This window comes from Scyliorhinus torazame, chromosome 3 (assembly GCF_047496885.1).
Source record: "Scyliorhinus torazame isolate Kashiwa2021f chromosome 3, sScyTor2.1, whole genome shotgun sequence".
NCBI lineage: Eukaryota > Metazoa > Chordata > Chondrichthyes > Carcharhiniformes > Scyliorhinidae > Scyliorhinus > Scyliorhinus torazame.
The window spans coordinates 115,988,992-116,007,008 of NC_092709.1; the positions used below are offsets into that span (position 1 = coordinate 115,988,992).

The 18,017-nt window shown below is 46.7% G+C and overlaps 1 protein-coding gene across 4 annotated transcripts in view; it reads left to right on the top strand.

The window, feature by feature from the left end:
- The window catches only part of LOC140408653 (E3 ubiquitin-protein ligase MARCHF1-like), a 1,031,995-nt gene extending 1,028,567 nt beyond the window's left edge, over positions 1-3,428 (top strand). For all 4 annotated transcript variants that reach the window (XM_072496141.1, XM_072496142.1, XM_072496144.1 and 1 more), the window contains one exon: positions 487-3,428. In XM_072496141.1, the coding sequence (XP_072352242.1) occupies positions 487-794 (308 nt within the window). In that variant the 3' untranslated portion in view covers positions 795-3,428. The remainder of the gene's footprint in view (positions 1-486) is intronic.
- The last annotated feature ends 14,589 nt before the right edge of the window (positions 3,429-18,017 follow it).

Here is an 18,017-nt window from a genome sequence, read left to right on the forward strand (position 1 = left end):
ACTGGCCGGCTCCATTGTTACCAACAGGACTCAAAGGCTCTCTTGAGAGCAGCATTATAACCCATCCCATCTAGTATATAAGCCTGGAGACTTAACGCTAGATCCTTTTGGGATAAGAGAAGCAAAATCTTCCAGCGTAAAGAGGTGCCCTGGTGCTATCTACCTTACATCAGGGAAGGCTGAGGCTCTGTCCCAAACCTAGTCCACTGGTAGCTCTGCTTAGGACTCATCTTTTTGATGTCCCAACTGAATTTTCAGCCATTCAGTCACACATCCCACTGCAATTACTACAGCAGTCACCGCAATATCAGGGCTATGGTCACATGACCTGAGCAGTTACAGAACTACAATAGGTTTTCTTTCAGAAGATAACTTAATATTTAATTCTGATTCTTGAAAATGAAACTTTGGATTGTAAAGAAAAGATCACGATAAAGAAATATGATTGTGGTGATAATGGCTAAACATGGTGGCTTCTTTTACTAGGTGTTCTTGAATGGCCTTTTTGGACAAAATTGGTGGTGGTAGCCATTGGATTTACGGGAGGCCTCGTCTTTATGTATGTGCAGTGTAAAGTTTACTTTCAACTGTGGAGAAGGCTAAAAGCATATAACAGAGTCATCTTTGTACAGAACTGCCCGGACATTGAAAAGAAGATTGATGACAAGAACACTTCAAAGAGTCAAAACTCTGGAAATAGAGACAGTATAACTGTGCCAGTGTCACAGACAGAAACAACCTTACAGAGGGCACCAGAGGTGCAGGTTGGCATCCCTGAAGTTGCACCAGTGTGATGTGTGTTTCTGATGTTCAGTTGAAGGACTGCACACATTCTTGGAAATCGGTTCCTTTCAAGAGTGGACTACAAATTAGCAGGATTAATGATAACGTCGTCCTTTTTGAAACCCTACAGGAAGGACGGACATAACAGACATGATCTGTGAAGAACAACACGTCGCTATCTGTGGAAATGAACTATTTAGTGATGTATGACAGTGATACTGGACATGGTACAGGTGATGCAATCAGCATTGCTAAGAATGTGTGCAATGTCCTAATTAGGAATTTGTAGAGAAGCGCTTTTTAATTTTACAGTCTTTACGATAAAATATTTTGCTATAGTTAGGGTCTATTTTGAAATGTTAATCTTGAGAGACCAGTCTTTGAACAGTGTAATAGTTATGGTTTAACCCTCGAGGCTTAATACGCCTAAGCAAGGTAATTCTCTCTGATGAATCATGTTGCACAGTGTATGTTAGTGAGGTGATGATGAATGCTAAGATTGACATTTCTTGTTGGTTTCTAACACACAAGGGTACTCACCTTGGTTTAAGTTTGCATTCTGCTAACTGACCAGTGATGTGAAGAATCCATTGAGAAACACCCATCTTCCGATTAATGCAGTCAGATCATATTTTTTACATTTTACTGTTCAAACAGTAAATTCTAGTAAGGGTTTAACAATGCGGAATTTGGGGGCTGTACTCAAAACTAATGAAAGAAAGCTGTTCTGAAATCCTATTACACTTTTGAATAATGTTTGGTGCATCAATAACAATTCCCTTTGAAACTCATTTGGACTCCAAGGATTCATGTTTTATGCAATATAAAATATGGTGTTTTGATGTTATGAGTAAGCTTGTCACCATGTTAATCTATCAGTATTGGCAAAGGAAGAGCCAAGAAATATTTTCTCCACCAGTAGGTCATTGCTGCATCCAAAAGTTATGGTACTGTACCACTGGGATGTAACCATCAGAGAGTTATATCATCACGCTGTTCCAAGAGGAGTACAATAATGCAGAATGCCCCTGATGGATTCAAAACATACAAAGAAACCGACTGATATTTCACTGGTCTTGTCAATAGTGATCTGTTGAATAAAGTGCATTGCGGTGTAAGTTATTTACATTGTTAGTACATTATCCCTTTAGCGACTAGTACTTCCACTTGAAGTAACGCTCCACACAAAGGGTACATTGCTTTTCACACACTTCTTGACATAGTTACCTACAGGCCATAGGTCACCAAAGAGTTTTGCTGACCTCTGCCTGGCTTTTCTATTATTATAATATTGTACTTGGTTTGAGCGACTGTAGAGGAAGGAGCTTTTATGCTTCGTGACTTGCCTGATCTATACGGGGTTGGAAGTGGTGTCAATTGTACTGTTAAAAATGTGCAATCAAATGTTTTCACACCTTTTAGCATGTGCTTCTAAAGTACAGGTTCAAACTGTATTCCAGATCTGAAAAATGGATGGGTTCTTGGTGTTTAACAGAAATATAGAATGCTGGCCGCCTCTTCCTACAAGATTGTTTATCAATGTTTCAAATTCGTAACCACTCTACTTAATCCCAAGATTCCATGTGCTAATGGGAGAAAATATTTAGGTGCAATAATTTAATGAATGCGCATTCTACAGCTGGTCCAATAATATTACAAAAATAAAACCCTGGAAGACTTGTAGGTAGCTATACCTTTTGCAATGATATATAAGTGATAATTCATTCCAAAATCAGCTTTTCCCCCTCTTAGTTCAGCTTCTTCCACAGTTTTCTTAGATTTCCGCCAAATAAGATTACTGAGTGTTTGCTCATCTCAGTCTGTCATACTGGTTACAATGCAACCAATGCAAGGTGCCACCATTCCCATTAGTACACCAGCAGCTGGATGAAGCTCTTTATGACAATTCAGCTATGATAATGCATTATGTTTTTAGCCAAAATACACAATAGGAGATATAACAGAATTGTGTGAAAGTCTTATTTTTGATAATGCATTTTCCCCATTTTGTGCAGGGGAATTGGATTTATACCAAGCCACTTGTCCCTCACCCCTCACATTTACGTTGTGAGTGGAGCTCACCCTTTTTAAACTGCAATATTAAGCAAATAGTGCAGATTCCAGTATGGCCTAATGATAGAGATTTCTGATTCCAGTGGGTCATTCCAAGTGTTAACTGTTGGTTTTAGATAACGGGACAATGTGGCTGCATTTCCAGCAGTCTTTGCTATGCGAGTTACCTGCTCATAATAACATTTGAGCACAGAGGATTTAAAACATTATTCAGATGACTCACAACTATTAAGATTGTCAAATTTTTCAATATATTTATCGGTTTGATATTTGAACAATGTGTGAAAGATTGGTTTTTCATTGGCGTTGAATTTTACTCATGAAAATAATTTCTTCATTTAATTATTGCACAGACTTACAATGAGAACAACTTTTTCCCATTAGCTTTCTATATTTCAGAACCAGAATCGACTTTGTGTAGTTTTTATTTCATCAATTCTTTAGGGAAAAATGGGTATTATGTCTTTGTGCAGTAATTGTATATTTAAGATAGGAAATCAATGAAATCTAATGAAATTATTTAAATATTATGTTTGTGCAATATATTTGTAAAATAAAATAATCAAAATCAATGCTTGCCTGTTTATTATTGATATAAAATTAGGAAGAAATTGACACCATTTCAGGCCATGATATTCATGATTAAATTAAATTGTCATTCGGTTTGAGAATCAACCGTATCCAATAGAATCCATTTTGATTTTTTGTTTACTGTCATGAAAAGAAACTCAATGTGGGCATTTGTTTTATTCTAATCAAATGGCAAGGAATGTACAAGCGTGTTATCTCAAGGAGGTTAGATTACAATGGGGAGGAAGTTATGCTTTAGTTGTACGGAGGCCTGGTTAGATCCTACCTAGAGTATCGTTCTGAGTACCACGCCATTGGAATGACGTATTGGCCTTTGTGAGGGTGCAACTCAGATTCACCAGATTGGTATTCGGAGGTTCAGAGGATTAAATCATGGAAACGGATTTCATAAACTTGGCTTGTATTCCATTCAGTACAGAACATTGCTCAATGATCTAATTGAGGTATTAAATTGCTAAACATTATAAAGAAGGAAATAAGGAAATAGAGATTTTCTTCCTTGATGGGGAATCAAGAACACGGGGACAAATATTGCAAATTGGAACTAGGCTATTTAAAAGTGAAATCAGAAAGCGCATTCACACACAAAGGGTAGGATCTAGAATTCCCTCCCATAATTTGCTATTGATCTCAATTGAAGCTCTTCAAGACTTACATTGATAGATTTTTGTAAGGCAAGTTCAAAAGAGGATATGCAGTTAATTAAGCCTTTCAGGTCCAGACAGTCAGGAACTAATTGAATTGCATAGCAGGTTTGCGGGGCTGAATGGCATAATCCTGTTTGTACGTTTCGCTGAGCGTGATTGTATATTAGATATTTAATGATTAGCGCTCTTATGATATGAAAAAGTAAGTAATGTTGTGCCAAAACATACCTTTACAAAATTTGCTCATAAGCCCCTTGAGTGAGATAAAAATTGTAATGTGGCCTCTTGCATGAAAGGCGAAACAACCTGGTTTTATCAAACTTGTCAGGGATGTGGGAACCAGGAGATAATATTAGAGAGGAATACCAAAGTTCACAGAGAATTGGGAAAAACAGATAAAACTAGAATAGAAAATAGTGTGGTAGTAGGTTGGGTCAGAGTGTGAGACAATGTAATAGATCAAATTTACTGTGTATCTATGTGAATGTGTGCAAAAATGTTAACACAGTCGGTGATCTGCAAACACAAATAGCCATGTGGGAATTATGGGCGAGGTTCTCCACTCCCGCGCCAAAGTGCCCACGCCGTCGTGAACCTCGACGGCGTGAAACGGCCCCTATCCTGACCGATTCAGGCCCCGACAATGGGCTAGGATCGGGGCCGCGTCATCTACACGCGCCAGGCCTTGTCGCCGCGTAAAGGCGGCGCCGCATAGATGACGCGGCCGGCGCCGCATAACTGGCATCACCCGCGCATGCGCGGGTTGGCCGGTGCCAACCCACGCATGCGTGGTTGCCGTCCTCTCCGAGTCCGCCCCGCAAGAAGATGGCGGACGGATCTTGCAAGGCCGCGGAAGGAAGGAGGTCCTCCTTCAAAGAGGACGGCCTGACGATCGGTGCCATCCCACATTTGAGGTACCCCCCCCGGTGCAGGATCCTCCCCCAGCAGGCCGCCCCCCCGGGCACTCCCGCGCTGTTCCCGACGGCAGCGACCAGGTGTGGACGGCGCCGGGGGGAACCCGCCGTTTTGGCCTGGCCGCTCGGCCCATCCAGGCCTGAGAATAGCGGGGTGCCGGACAATCGCCATTTTGGGTGTCTCCGGCGATTCTCCGGCCTGCGGAACTCAACGGGGCCGTTCCCACCGCTTGGGAGAATCGCGGGAGGGCGTCGGACCGGCGGCCCAGGGACCTTTGGCTGCCCAGGCGATTCTCCCAACCGGCGCAGGAGTGGAGAATCTCGCCCATGATGTGGTGATATTACAGATTTGGCTCAAAAAGGGCGGGACTGAGTATAAATATTTGTGGCTACAAGGTGTTGAGAAAAGATAGTGATGAAAAGAAAGGAGAGTATTGATTAAGGAGAACATTACAGGCCTGGAGAGAGAAGATGTCCTAGGGTAACCAAGAACAGAAACTATTTAGTTAGTGTCATGATATTCAGGTAAACATCATGGTGCAAACATACATACATACTGATGGACAGATCCAACGGACCAATCAATACACACACAACACCACAGCCAATCACAGGCAAGAGCAAACACACTATAAAATGGGGAACACGACACTTCCCGCTCATTCCAGCAGGAGACAGCTCAGGGCACAGAGCTCACAGCAAGCCACTCAGACATCCACCATGTGCTGAGTGCCATTCCAAGATAATGTTAGGGATAGGTCCACAGATTCAAGGGTAATGAACGAACCACAGTAACCAATTTACCATTGTAAATATTGTTAGTAATAAAACTGAGTTGTACCATCCGCAACCGTGTTGGTTCGTCTGTGTAGCAGAGCACCCAATACGACAATTAGAGCTAATAAAAAGAATGACATAACTTTGCATTGCTCCATCTGTTTGATAGCCCAACTCATGGGAAAGATATAGTGGAACAAATTTACAAGGAAACCACATAAAGATACAAGAAAGTTAAAATGGATTCAGTTTCATTTAAGTTGTTTGTAAGCTTGGGAATAGATTCCTGACTTAAAGGTCAGGGACGAAATTCTCCGGTACCGGCGCGATGTCCGCCGACCGGCGCCAGAAACGGCGCAAATCAGTCGGGCATTGCGCCGCCCCAAAGGTGCAGAATCCTCCGCATCTTGGGTGGCTGAGCCCCAACCTTGAGGGGTTAGGCCCGCGCCGGACTAATTTCCGCCCCGCCAGCTGGCGGGAAAGGCCTTTGGTGCCCCGCCAGCTGGCGCGGAAATGACATCTCCGGGCGGCGCATGCGCTGTGGAGGGAGACTCTTCCGCCTCCGCCATGGTGGAGACCGTGGCGAAGGCAGAAGGAAAAGAGTGCCCCCATGGCACAGGCCCGCCCGTGGATCGGTGGGCCCCGATCGCGGGCCAGGCCACCATGGGGGCACCCCCAGGGGCCAGATCGCCCCCCCCCCCCAGAAACCCGGAGCCCGTCCGCGCCGCCTTGTCCCGCCGGTAAGGTAGGTGGTTCAATCCACGCCGGCGGGACAGGCACCCTAGCAGTGGGACTTAGGCCCATCCGGGCCGGAGAATCGCGGGGGGGGGGGGCCCGCCAACCGGCGCGGCGCGATTCCCGCCCCCGCCGAATCTCCGGTGCCGGAGAATTCAGCAACCGGCGGGGGCGGGATTCATGTCAGCCCCCGGCGATTCTCCGACCTGGCGGGGGGTCGGAGAATCTCGCCCCAGGTCTTTTCAGTATGTTTGTCTGCATACAAGTAAAGAGACATCTTAAAAGTGATAGTTTAGTGATTCGGAAGGTGTGGGGGTAGGGGCGAGGGTGTGAAAAAACTTTACTGTTGCCTCGCGACAGTTGTTACAGCACCCTGCGCATGTCAATTCCAGCCCCACTCATCCCGGAGTCACACACAAGTGAATTAACCCAATATTTCTCATAAAGATTCCCAAAATCTTTATCCCTTCACTGCCCAATAATTACTGTCGCCAGGTTTGTAAGTTGAAACACCATTACTGTTTTTTATAACGAGAATGAATATAAAATATGCAGTAAACGCAGCTGCTTAATATCAAGCTAATACCTGACTCCCCTTTAGGACGGCATGGTGGCATAGTGATTAGTACTGCTGTCTCACGGCACTGAGGACCTGGGTTGGATCCTGGCCCCAGGTCACTGTTCATCTGGAGTTTGTACATTCTCCACATGTCTGCATGGGTCTCACCCCCACAACCCAAAAGATGTGGATTGGCCATACTAAATTGCCCTTAATTGGAAAAAAAAGAATTGGGTACTCTGAATTTATTGAACCAAAATACCAGATGCCCCTTTAACTGCCTGCCATCTACACACACAAGACAGACAAACACAGAAGGGGAGGAATGGTGGTAAAATAACAAGGATTAAGGTAAAAAGATAAGAATCCTTGTTTCAGATAATGAGTCCTTAAGTGCACTTCCTTCACAACTTGAGTGTGGTTTAAAGTCTTTGGAATACAGCATGTAATGATCTTCTTTGCAGTTCAGCTGTATATCTTACTCACAGCTTTTCCAGGAGAGGCCTCTGGCTTCACATCCGCCTGTTCTTAGAGAGTTATAAGATTCAGGGGCGGGCGGTCCCAGCGCCGAGGAGTGGCGTGAACCACTCTGGCGTCAGGCCACCCCAAAGGTGCGGAATCCTCCGCACCTTCAGGGGCTAGGCCAGCGCCGGAGTGGTTTGCGCCCCGCCGGCCTGCGCAGAAGGGGCTTGGCGCCACGCCAACCGGCACTGAAGGGCCTCCGCCGGCTGGCGCGTGTTGGCGCAGGCGCTCGGCGTCATCCCAGCGCATGCGCGGGGGGGTCCATCTCCGCGTCGACCATCACGGAGGACCACACCAGCCGACGCAGAGGACTAGAGTGCCCCCACGGCACTGGCCCGCCCGCGGATCGGTGGGCCCCAATCGTGGGCCAGGCCACTGTGGGGGCACCTCATGGGGCCAGATCCACCCGCGCGCCCCCCGCCGGACCCTGGAGAGCGCCCGCGCCGCCAGGTCCCGCCACTAAGTACCTACTCTAATTTCCGCCTGCGGGACCGGCCTAAAACGGGCAGCCACTCGGTCCAGAGAATCGCCGGGGGGGAGGGGGGGGGGCGCTGCCAGCGGCCGCCGACCGGCGTGGCGCGAATCCCGCCCCTCGCCAAATCCCCGGCGCCGGAGAATTCAGCAGCCGGCGGGGGCGGGATACACGCCGCTCCCCCAGTGATTCTCCGACGCAGCGGGGGTTCGGAGAATCCCGCCCCAGGTTTCTGCTTCACATCCGCCTGTTCTTAGCGAGAGAGTTATCAGATTCTGGTCTCTGCTTCATATCAGCCTCTTTTTTGCAGAGAGAGAGCTATCAGAATCTAGATTCTGCTGCACAGCCAGTTCTTCAGAGAGAGGTGATTCTCACAATGGCCTTTTGGTGAGAATTAGTTGGATATTCCTGTAGTGAGTTGGTTAGGTTGAAACTAATTGAAAGTGAAACTACCTCCAGCCTTGTGACACTGAGAAACATGTCAGTGAGACCAGAACCAGTAAACACTGGTCACCGAGCAGGGCACAGATATTTGAGCCAATTCCTTGGCCACCAGCCAAGTGAATCAAAACGAGTCATCACTGATGCTTTCCAAGTTCTTCCTGCTTGATTTAAAGATACAGGCTGCTTTAAAGTCAGAGTTCCATTACTCATCCATGGATCAAAATGGCAATAGCAAAACTAAAAGAAAGGGGAAATAAGTGAGTAAACAGGAAACAAACAGGAGGGACCCTTACACAATGGAACAGGCATACAGACGTTGAGAAAAGACAGAAAAGAGAGTTTTCTCTTTTCAGAACCAGAACCAGAGGACCTGAGTTTTAATCTCGGCTGTTGGATCAGTAATTAATTGAATACTCAGTTATTTATTTTTAATTTAGAGTACCCAATTCATTTTTTCCAATTCAGGGGCAATTTAACATAGCCAATCCACCTAGCCGGCACATCTTTGGGTTGTGGGGGCGAAACACACGCAAACACGGGGAGAATGTGCAAATTCCACACGGACAGTGTCCCAGAGCCGGGATCGAACCTGGGACCTCGGCGCCGTGAGGCAGCAGGGCTAACCCACTGTGTCACCTTGCTGCCCTGAATACTCAGTTGTAGGATTCAGTGAAGTGATCAGTTTTGCAGCAGAGCTACTGGAAGACTGAGTTTAGAGAACTAATTTGTTTCCTGTGCAGTTGAAGAAATGGTGAGTTTTGAGTGTGGTTTGGGTGTCTCAGGGAGAGAAACAAGGGGCGGGGTTCTCCGAAACGGCGAAGTGTTTCACGCTGGCATCAACGGGCTCCTTGGCCCAGCGATTCCGTGGCCCCGCAGGGGGCCAGCAAGACGCCGGAGTGCTCCGCGCAGCTCCAGCTGCCGATACAGTAAGGTCCTGCAGTGCATCTTGTTGATTCGGCGTGTCAGATCCACACCGGCCCTCTGAAAGAGGACCCCACCTAAGCCCATGCCTCCACCCTATCCCTGTAATCCAGAAACCCCACCTAATCTACTAAGGGGCAATTTAGCATAGCCAATCCACCTAACCTGCACATCTTTGGACTGTGGGAGGAAACCGGAGCACCCGGAGGAAATCCACGCGAAACGGGGAGAAAGTGCAAACTCCACATAGACAGTCATCCAAGGCCGGATTGAACCTGGGACCCTGGAGCTGTGAGGCAGCAGCGCTAACCACCATGCCACCACTGCGATCTCCGGACACCTGAGGAACAGAGTGTTCGAGAACCGAGACCTCAAATCCAGCACTAAGCTCATGTTCTACAGAGCAGCCGTGGTCCCTGCTCTACTGTATGCATCAGAAACATGGACAATGTACAACAAGCACCTCAAATCACTGGAGAGATATCACCAACTTTGCTTCCACAAAATCCACTGGCAGGATAGGCATACCAAGTTGATTGTCCTCTCCCAGGCCAATATCCCCAGTAACGAGGCATTGGTCATGCTCAGCCAGCTGCGATGAGCCGGCCACATTGCCGCATGCCCGACACAAGACTCCCAAAACAAGTGCTCTACTCCGAGCTCTGCAATGGCCAGTGATCACTAGGAGGGCAAAGTAAACACTACAGGGACACTCTGAAAGTCTCCATACATAACGTATGGAATGGCTCAGTAAACCAAGGTCCACCACACTAAGAAAACAAAAAGGGACAGTCAATAGAGAATTAAAGGTGCTATATTTAAATGCGCGCAGTGTACGGAACAAGGTAGATGAGCTTGTGGCCCAGATTGTGACTGGCAGGTATGATGTGGTAGGCATCACAGGGACATGGTTGCAGGGGGTTCAGGACTGGCATTTAAACATCCAGGGATTCACAACCTATCGAAAAGACAGAGAGGTGGGCAGAGGGGGCGGGGTTGCCTTGTTAATTAGGAATGAAATTAAATCAATAGCACTAAACGACATAGGGTCAGATGATGTGGAGTCTGTGTGGGTAGAGTTGAGGAATCACAAAGGCAAAAAAAAACATAATGGGAGTTATGTACAGGCCTCCTAACAGTGGTCAGGACCGGGTGCACAAAGTGCACCACGAAATAGAAAGTGCATGTCAGAAAGGCAAGGTCACAGTGATCATGGGGGACTTCAATATGCAGGTGGACTGGGTAAATAATGCTGCCAGTGGACCCAAGGAAAGGGAATTCATTGAATGTTTACAGGAGGGCTTTTTTTTTGGAACAGCTTGTGATGGAGCCCACGAGGGAACAGGCCAGTCTGGACTTAGTGTTATGTAATGAGCCAGACTTGATTAAAGATCTTAAAGTAAGGGAGCACTTAGGAGGCAGTGATCATAATATGGTCGAATTCAATCTCCAATTTGAAAGAAAGAAGGTAGAATCATATGTAAAGGTGTTACAGTTAAATAAAGGTAACTACAGGGGCATGAGGAACTGACGAAAATCAACTGGGAGCAGAGCCTAGTGGGAAAGACAGTAGAACAGCAATGGCAGGAGTTTCTGGGAATAATTGAGGACACAGTACAGAGGTTCATCCCAAAGAAAAGAAAGGTTATCAGAGGGGGGATTAGGCAGCCATGGCTGACAAAGGAAGTTAGGGAATGCATCAAAGCAAAAGAGAAAGCCTATAATGTGGCAAAGAGTAGTGGGAAGTCAGAAAATTGGGAAGACTACAAAAACAAACAGGATAACAAAGAGAGAAATAAGGAAAGAGAGGATCAAATTTGAAGGTAGGCTAGCCAGTAACATTAGGAATGATAGTAAAAGTTTCTTTAAATACATTAAAAACAAACGGGAGGCAAAAGTTGACATTGGGCCGCTCAAAAATGACGCTGGTAATTTTGTGATGGGAGACAAGGAAATAGCTGAGGAACTGAATAAGTACTTTGCGTCAGTCTTCACAGTAGAAGACATGAGTAATATCCCAACAATTCCGGAGAGTCAGGGGGCAGAGTTGAATATGGTAGCCATCACAAAGGAGAAAGTGCTAGAGAAACTAAGAGGTCTAAAAATTGATAAATCCCCGGGCCCAGATGGGCTACATCCTAGAGTTCTAAAGGAGATAGCTGAAGAAATAGTGGAGGCGTTAGTTATGATCTTTCAAAAGTCACTGGAGTCAGGGAAAGTCCCAGAGGATTGGAAAATCGCTGTTGTAACCCCCCTGTTCAAGAAGGGAACAAGGAAAAACATGGAAAATTATAGGCCAATTAGCCTAACCTCGGTTGTTGGCAAGATTCTAGAATCCATTGTTAAGGATGAGATTTCTAAATTCTTGGAAGTGCAGGGTCGGATTAGGACAAGTCAGCATGGATTTAGTAAGGGGAGGTCGTGCCTGACAAACCTGTTAGAGTTCTTTGAAGAGATAACAAGTAGGTTAGACCAAGGAGAGCCAATGGATGTTATCTATCTTGACTTCCAAAAGGCCTTTGATAAGGTGCCTCACGGGAGACTGCTGAGTAAAATAAGGGCCCATGGTATTTGAGGCAAGGTACGAATATGGATTGACGATTGGCTGTCAGGCAGAAGGAAGAGAGTTGGGATAAAAGGTTCTTTTTCGGAATGGCAACCGCTGACGAGTGGTGTCCCGCAGGGTTCTGGCTAAGTTTGCCGATGATACAAAGATTGGTGGAGGGGCAGGTAGTATGGAGGAGGTGGGGAGGCTGAAGAAAGATTTAGATAGTTTAGGAGAGTGGTCCAAGAAATGGCTGATGAAATTCAACGTGGGCAAGTGCGAGGTCTTGCACTTTGGAAAAAAGAATAGAGGCATGGACTATTTTCTAAACGGTGACAAAATTCATAATGCTGAAGTGCAAAGGGACTTGGGAGTCCTAGTCCAGGATTCTCTAAAGGTAAACTTGCAGGTTGAGTCCGTAATTAAGAAAGCAAATGCAATGTTGTCATTCATCTCAAGAGGCTTGGAATATAAAAGCAGGGATGTACTTCTGAAGCTTTATAAAGCATTAGTTAGGCCCCATTTAGAATACTGTGAGCAATTTTGGGCCCCACACCTCAGGAAGGACATACTGGCACTGGAGCGGGTCCAGCGGAGATTCACACGGATGATCCCAGGAATGGTAGGCCTAACATACGATGAACGTCTGAGGATCCTGGGATTATATTCATTGGAGTTTAGGAGGTTGAGGGGAGATCTAATCAAAACTTACAAGATAATGAATGGCTTAGATAGGGTGGATGTAGGGAAGTTGTTTCCATTAGCAGGGGAGACTAGGACCCGGGGGCACAGCCTTAGAATAAAAGGGAGTCACTTTAGAACAGAGATGAGGCGAAATTCCTTCAGCCAGAGAGTGGTGGGTCTGTGGAATTCATTGCCACAGAGGGTGGTGGAGGCCGGGACGTTGAGTGTCTTTAAGACAGAAGTTGATAAATTCTTGATTTCTCAAGGAATTAAGGGCTATGGAGAGAGCGGGTAAATGGAGTTGAAATCAGCCATGATTGAATGGTGGAGTGGACTCGATGGGCCGAATGGCCTTACTTCCACTCCATATGTCATATGTCTTATGGTCTTATAAATTGCTTGCCTTAGAATCCACAAACCGGAGAAAAAGCATCTGTGAAGGCAGCAATCACCTCGAGCGTCACAGTGTAGAGCATGGGATGGCCAAGTGTAAAAAGCGGAAAGAGAAACTTCTGATGGCGACATGCAGAGAGCAGGTGCACACGAGGTGGGTCCCGCTAGAGAACTTTGATTTTCGCCCGGTTTTCGGAGGAGTTTAGGAGTGGAATTTGGTCAGTTTGACGGATTAAGTATCCCACGTCAAAGGAATACCCAATAAATGCAAAACTAGGCAGCAGAAAAATAAGGAATCGTCGTCGGACTCGAGGTTTTGAGAGCTTTGTCTGTTAAGAAAATGGTAGAGGCTCTTGCAGTGTTGGTGGCCACTCCACTAACCCCGGAGGTGAACCTGGCAGAAGAGCTTCTCCTGGGACCCCAGGAGGTGAGTGGCCATCTTCACTCACAGGCAATGAGCCTGGGGGCACTGGGGTTGTTGCCCCTGTGTTTGGAGGAGGGTCGGGGGCAACCGAGGCAAAAACTCACACCTCATAAAAAATACTGTAACCTAGAGAGCGATAAACCAAGAGCTGGAAAGTGGGATTGGGCAGGGTAGCTCTTTATCAGCTGGCACAGGCCCAAGGAGCCAAATGTTCTGTACCTGTGCTATAAACACTCTTTATTTCTATGTACCTTTGTTACTCTGGACTCATAGCCAACCTTTCACCTTTCACCCTTCGTAAACTCGAGCTCATCCAAAATCTACTGCCCCAAATCCTGTTCAACCATCATCCCTGTGCTCACTGACCTCCATTGGTTCCCAGACAAAGTCTTGATTTTAAAATTGTAATTTGTTTTTGTCTAACTTCTTCCATTGTTTCACCTTTCCCTATCTCTGTAAACTCCTCCACCCCTATAATCCTCCATGATCTCTGCACACATCCAACTTCTTACACATTCTCTAATTTCATTGCTCCATCCATCATTGTGCTGCCTGCACCCAGTCCTGGATTTCCCTATCCCCTCTCTGCCTCTCGTGATTTAAAACCTGCCTCTTTCACCAAGCTATTAGTCACCTACCATAATATCTCCTTCTGTGACAAAGTGTCAGTTTGTTTAATAAAGCTCCTGTGATGCCTTGGGACATTTGAAAATTTCAAAGTGTTCTGATGTTTCAGCAAAGAGTTCAACAATCAGCTGGGTGTCTTCTGGAGTATGTGATATGAGGACACAGTTGTTGGCAAACTAGAGTTGATCAAGTAGCTGTTCTGTGATCTTTGTGTGAGCCTTGAACCTTTGCAGATTGAAAAGGTTCCCTCTGTCCTGGACTGAATGTATTCTCCTCTGTTGAGAACTTTTAGTCCATACAAAACGATGGCCGAACCTTGCTTGATGCCATTAGTGACTCGGGTCTGCTCTCTTGGGAGCATCCTCTCCAACAACGCCATGTTGGATGATGAAATTGCTCATCGCCTGGCAACAGAAAGCTTAGCATTAGTCAGGCTCACACAAGCTTTGAGGAAATTCAAGCTCTGCTGAACCCCTGCTTCCTCTGCAATTAGAATCACTACAATGCAGAAGGAGGCTATTCAGCCCATCGAGTCTGCACCGACCCTCCGAAAGAGCACCTTACCGAGTCCACAGCTATCCCCACAACCTCACCTAACACCGAATGGCAATTTATCATGGCCAATTCACCTAACCTGCACATCTTTGGACGGTGGGAGGAAACCAGGGCACCCGGTGGAAACACACGCAGGCACGGGGAGAAAGTGCAAACTCCACAGTCACCCAAGGCCGGAATTGAACCCGAATCCCTTGCGCTGTGAGGCAGCAGTGCTAACCACTGTGCCGCCGTGCCATGCCGGACAGTGGACAATGTATCTGAGGAGTGCCAACACCTGGTGGGTTGTTGATTGAGGTAGGCCCTTGATGATACTGGGGTATGAGGGTGTCCAGAGGGGCTGCTTGGGTGGGCTCCCAGATGACCAGAGGCCTTCTGAGCATTTAAAGGACACACGCAGCACTCAGCAGTATGAGCAGCCAGGAGCCTGCAAGTAGCACCAAAGGGGTGCGTTTAAAGGACAGACTGCAGAGATGGCAGTCTGAGCCAGGCCAGCCCAATCCCGAGGGGAACACTGACCACAGACTTGGCACCAGGTCACTACCTGCTACTGCCTCCGGCCCAGGCAGTCATTCCCGAGCAAGCCCGGCAGTTTTCAATGGTTTTTCAATGTGTTTTTTTCTCTCCCACTCCCCTGGCATGGCACCCAGTCCACGTTTGTCAAGTTGTGTACTAATTCACACCTTCGAGACTTCTGCTTGAGCAGAGCATCGCAAAAGGAGCATACTGTGTCCAACCCGCTAATCACATTTAAGTGCATGCAAATGCCGAGATAACCTTGTTATCACCACCAGCGAGGCACCAGTGCATCGTGCCCAAATCGGCACTAGGAACGGACCATGATTTTGGGTGAATGCCCGATTCTCTGCCCAGTGGCAGTTCATGTTTGCAGCATCAAGAGGCTGAGAATTCTACCCACTGTCTTTTTGATGAGCTTCATCCTCTTGCCTCACCTTCAATTTTCTGCATTTTACAATGCCAGATTGATAATATTGCCTCATACTAACTGGGCTTTCTTGATTTTAAAGAATATGAATATTTGGGGTAGCACAGTGGTTAGCACTGCTGCCTCACAGAGCCAGGGTCCCAGGTTCAATACCAGCCTCAGGTCACTGTCTGTGCGGAGTCTGCACGTTCTCCCCGTGTCTGCGTGGGTTTCCTCCGGGTGCTCCGGTTTCCTCCACAGTCCAAAGATGTGCAGGGTCGGTGGATTGGCCATGATAAATTGCCCCTTTGTGTCCAGGGCTGGTCAGTTTAGGCAACGGGATAGAGCAGGGGAGTGGGCCTAGGTAGGGTGCTCTTTCAGAGGGTCGGTGATGACTCGATGGGCCGAATGGCCTCCTTCAGTACTGTAGGTATTCTGTGGATTTGCAGAAAGAGCAGGATTTTTTTGACCTCAGTCATGGGGGTTCTCGTCACCCATGCTACCCCTACTACTCGACGATGGATACTCCGAGTCTCAACCAGCTAGCTACCTCACTCACCTTGTGGCCTTTTTTTTGCCATTTCATAAAAAAGCTAGTTAAATAAACAAAGGAGCTCTTTGTCTTGACTGCTGCCTTTCTCTCTGCTAGTCGCCACAACTTCCATCAGTGTTTAGCTGATCTAAGGGGACTTGCCGATCTGAGTCTGATGTCACTTTGGATTGCCTGCTGACAGTTCTGCATTTGAGCCTACCAGGCACCGATTAGTGCCCAGAGACACTGGGCAGCAACCCTCCCCTCCTCCATTGGTGGAGTCATCTTCTTGAGGAAGTGTGTGTGTGAGTGACCCCTGGATCTGCCCAGCAATTGGTTTGCCCAGTAACAGCAGTAATGCTAATGTTACAAGGTATGATGTGATGCAATTTGCCTAACAGCAGGTGTCATAGGGCTGCCCAGTACCAGGTAGAAATCTGTCTAGTGACAGCAAGTCAGTATTCAAAAGGCATAATGTGCTGCGAGATGCAGCTGTCTAGACAAATGATGAATAGTTGCCAGCACCCTCATAAGGAGAGAGGCAGTTAACACCTAGCAGCCAGTGAGGCTAGTCCCCAATCTAACAGCCAGGAGTCTAGGCCAGCATTTAAATCATAGAGGTCTACAGCATAGAAAAGGCCCTTCAGCCCATCATATGTGCGCTGGCCCAGAAACAACCATCAAACTATTCCAATCCTATTTACCAGAACTTTGCCTATAGTCTTGCATGCCTTGGCATCACAAGTGCACATCTAAATAATTCTTAAATGTTATGAGGATCTCTGCCTCCAACAGCCTTTTCAGGCAGTGAGTTCCAGACTCCCATCATCCTTTGGGTCAAAAAGGTTTTCCTTACATCCCTCCTAAACCTCCTGCTCCTTACCTTAAATCTAAGCCTAGCAACAGGTAGAAAACCGCCTAGCGACAGCAGTAGCCAGTATTCAAAAGACATAACAAGATATGCTGTTAGAAGTACGAGATGACTGTCCAAAGGGGAAATGTTTCTTCCTGTCTACTCTATCCATGCCCATCATAATTTTATACATATCAATCAAGTCCTCGATGAAGATGAACATCTTGCCAAGGTCATCCCCACACCCACAACTTGCCTTCAAACAACCACGCAACCTCAAACAAACCATTGTTTGCAGCAAAGTACCCAGCCTTCAGAACAGTGACTACGACACCACACAACCCTGCCATGGCAATCTCTGCAAGACGTGCCAGATCATTGACATGGATGCCACCATTACATAAGAACTAGGAGCAGAAGTAGGCCATCTGGCCCCTCGAGCCTGCTCCACCATTCAATGAGATCATGGCTGATCTTTTGTGGACTCAGCTCCACTTTCCGGCCCGAACACCATAACCCTTAATCCCTTTATTCGTTAAAAAACTATCTATCTTTATCTTTAAAACATTTAATGAAGGAGCCTCTACTGCTTCACTGGGCAAGGAATTCCATAGATTCACAACCCTTTGGGTGAAGACGTTCCTCCTAAACTCAGTCCTAAATCTACTTCCCCTTATTTTGAGGCTATGCCCCCTAGTTCTGCTTTCACCCGCCAGTGGAAACAACCTGCCCGCATCTATCCTATCTATTCCCTTCATAATCTTATATGTTTCTATAAGATCCCCCCTCATCCTTCTAAATTCCAACGAGTACTGTCCCAGTCTACTCAACCTCTCCTCGTAATCCAACCCCTTCAGCTCTGGGATTAACCTAGTGAATCTCCTCTGCACACCCTCCAGTGCCAGTACGTCCTTTCTCAAGTAAGGAGACCAAAACTGAACACAATACTCCAGGTGTGGCCTCATTAACACATTATACAATTGCAGCAGAACCTCCCTAGTCTTAAACTCCATCCCTCCTGCAATGAAGGACAAAATTCCA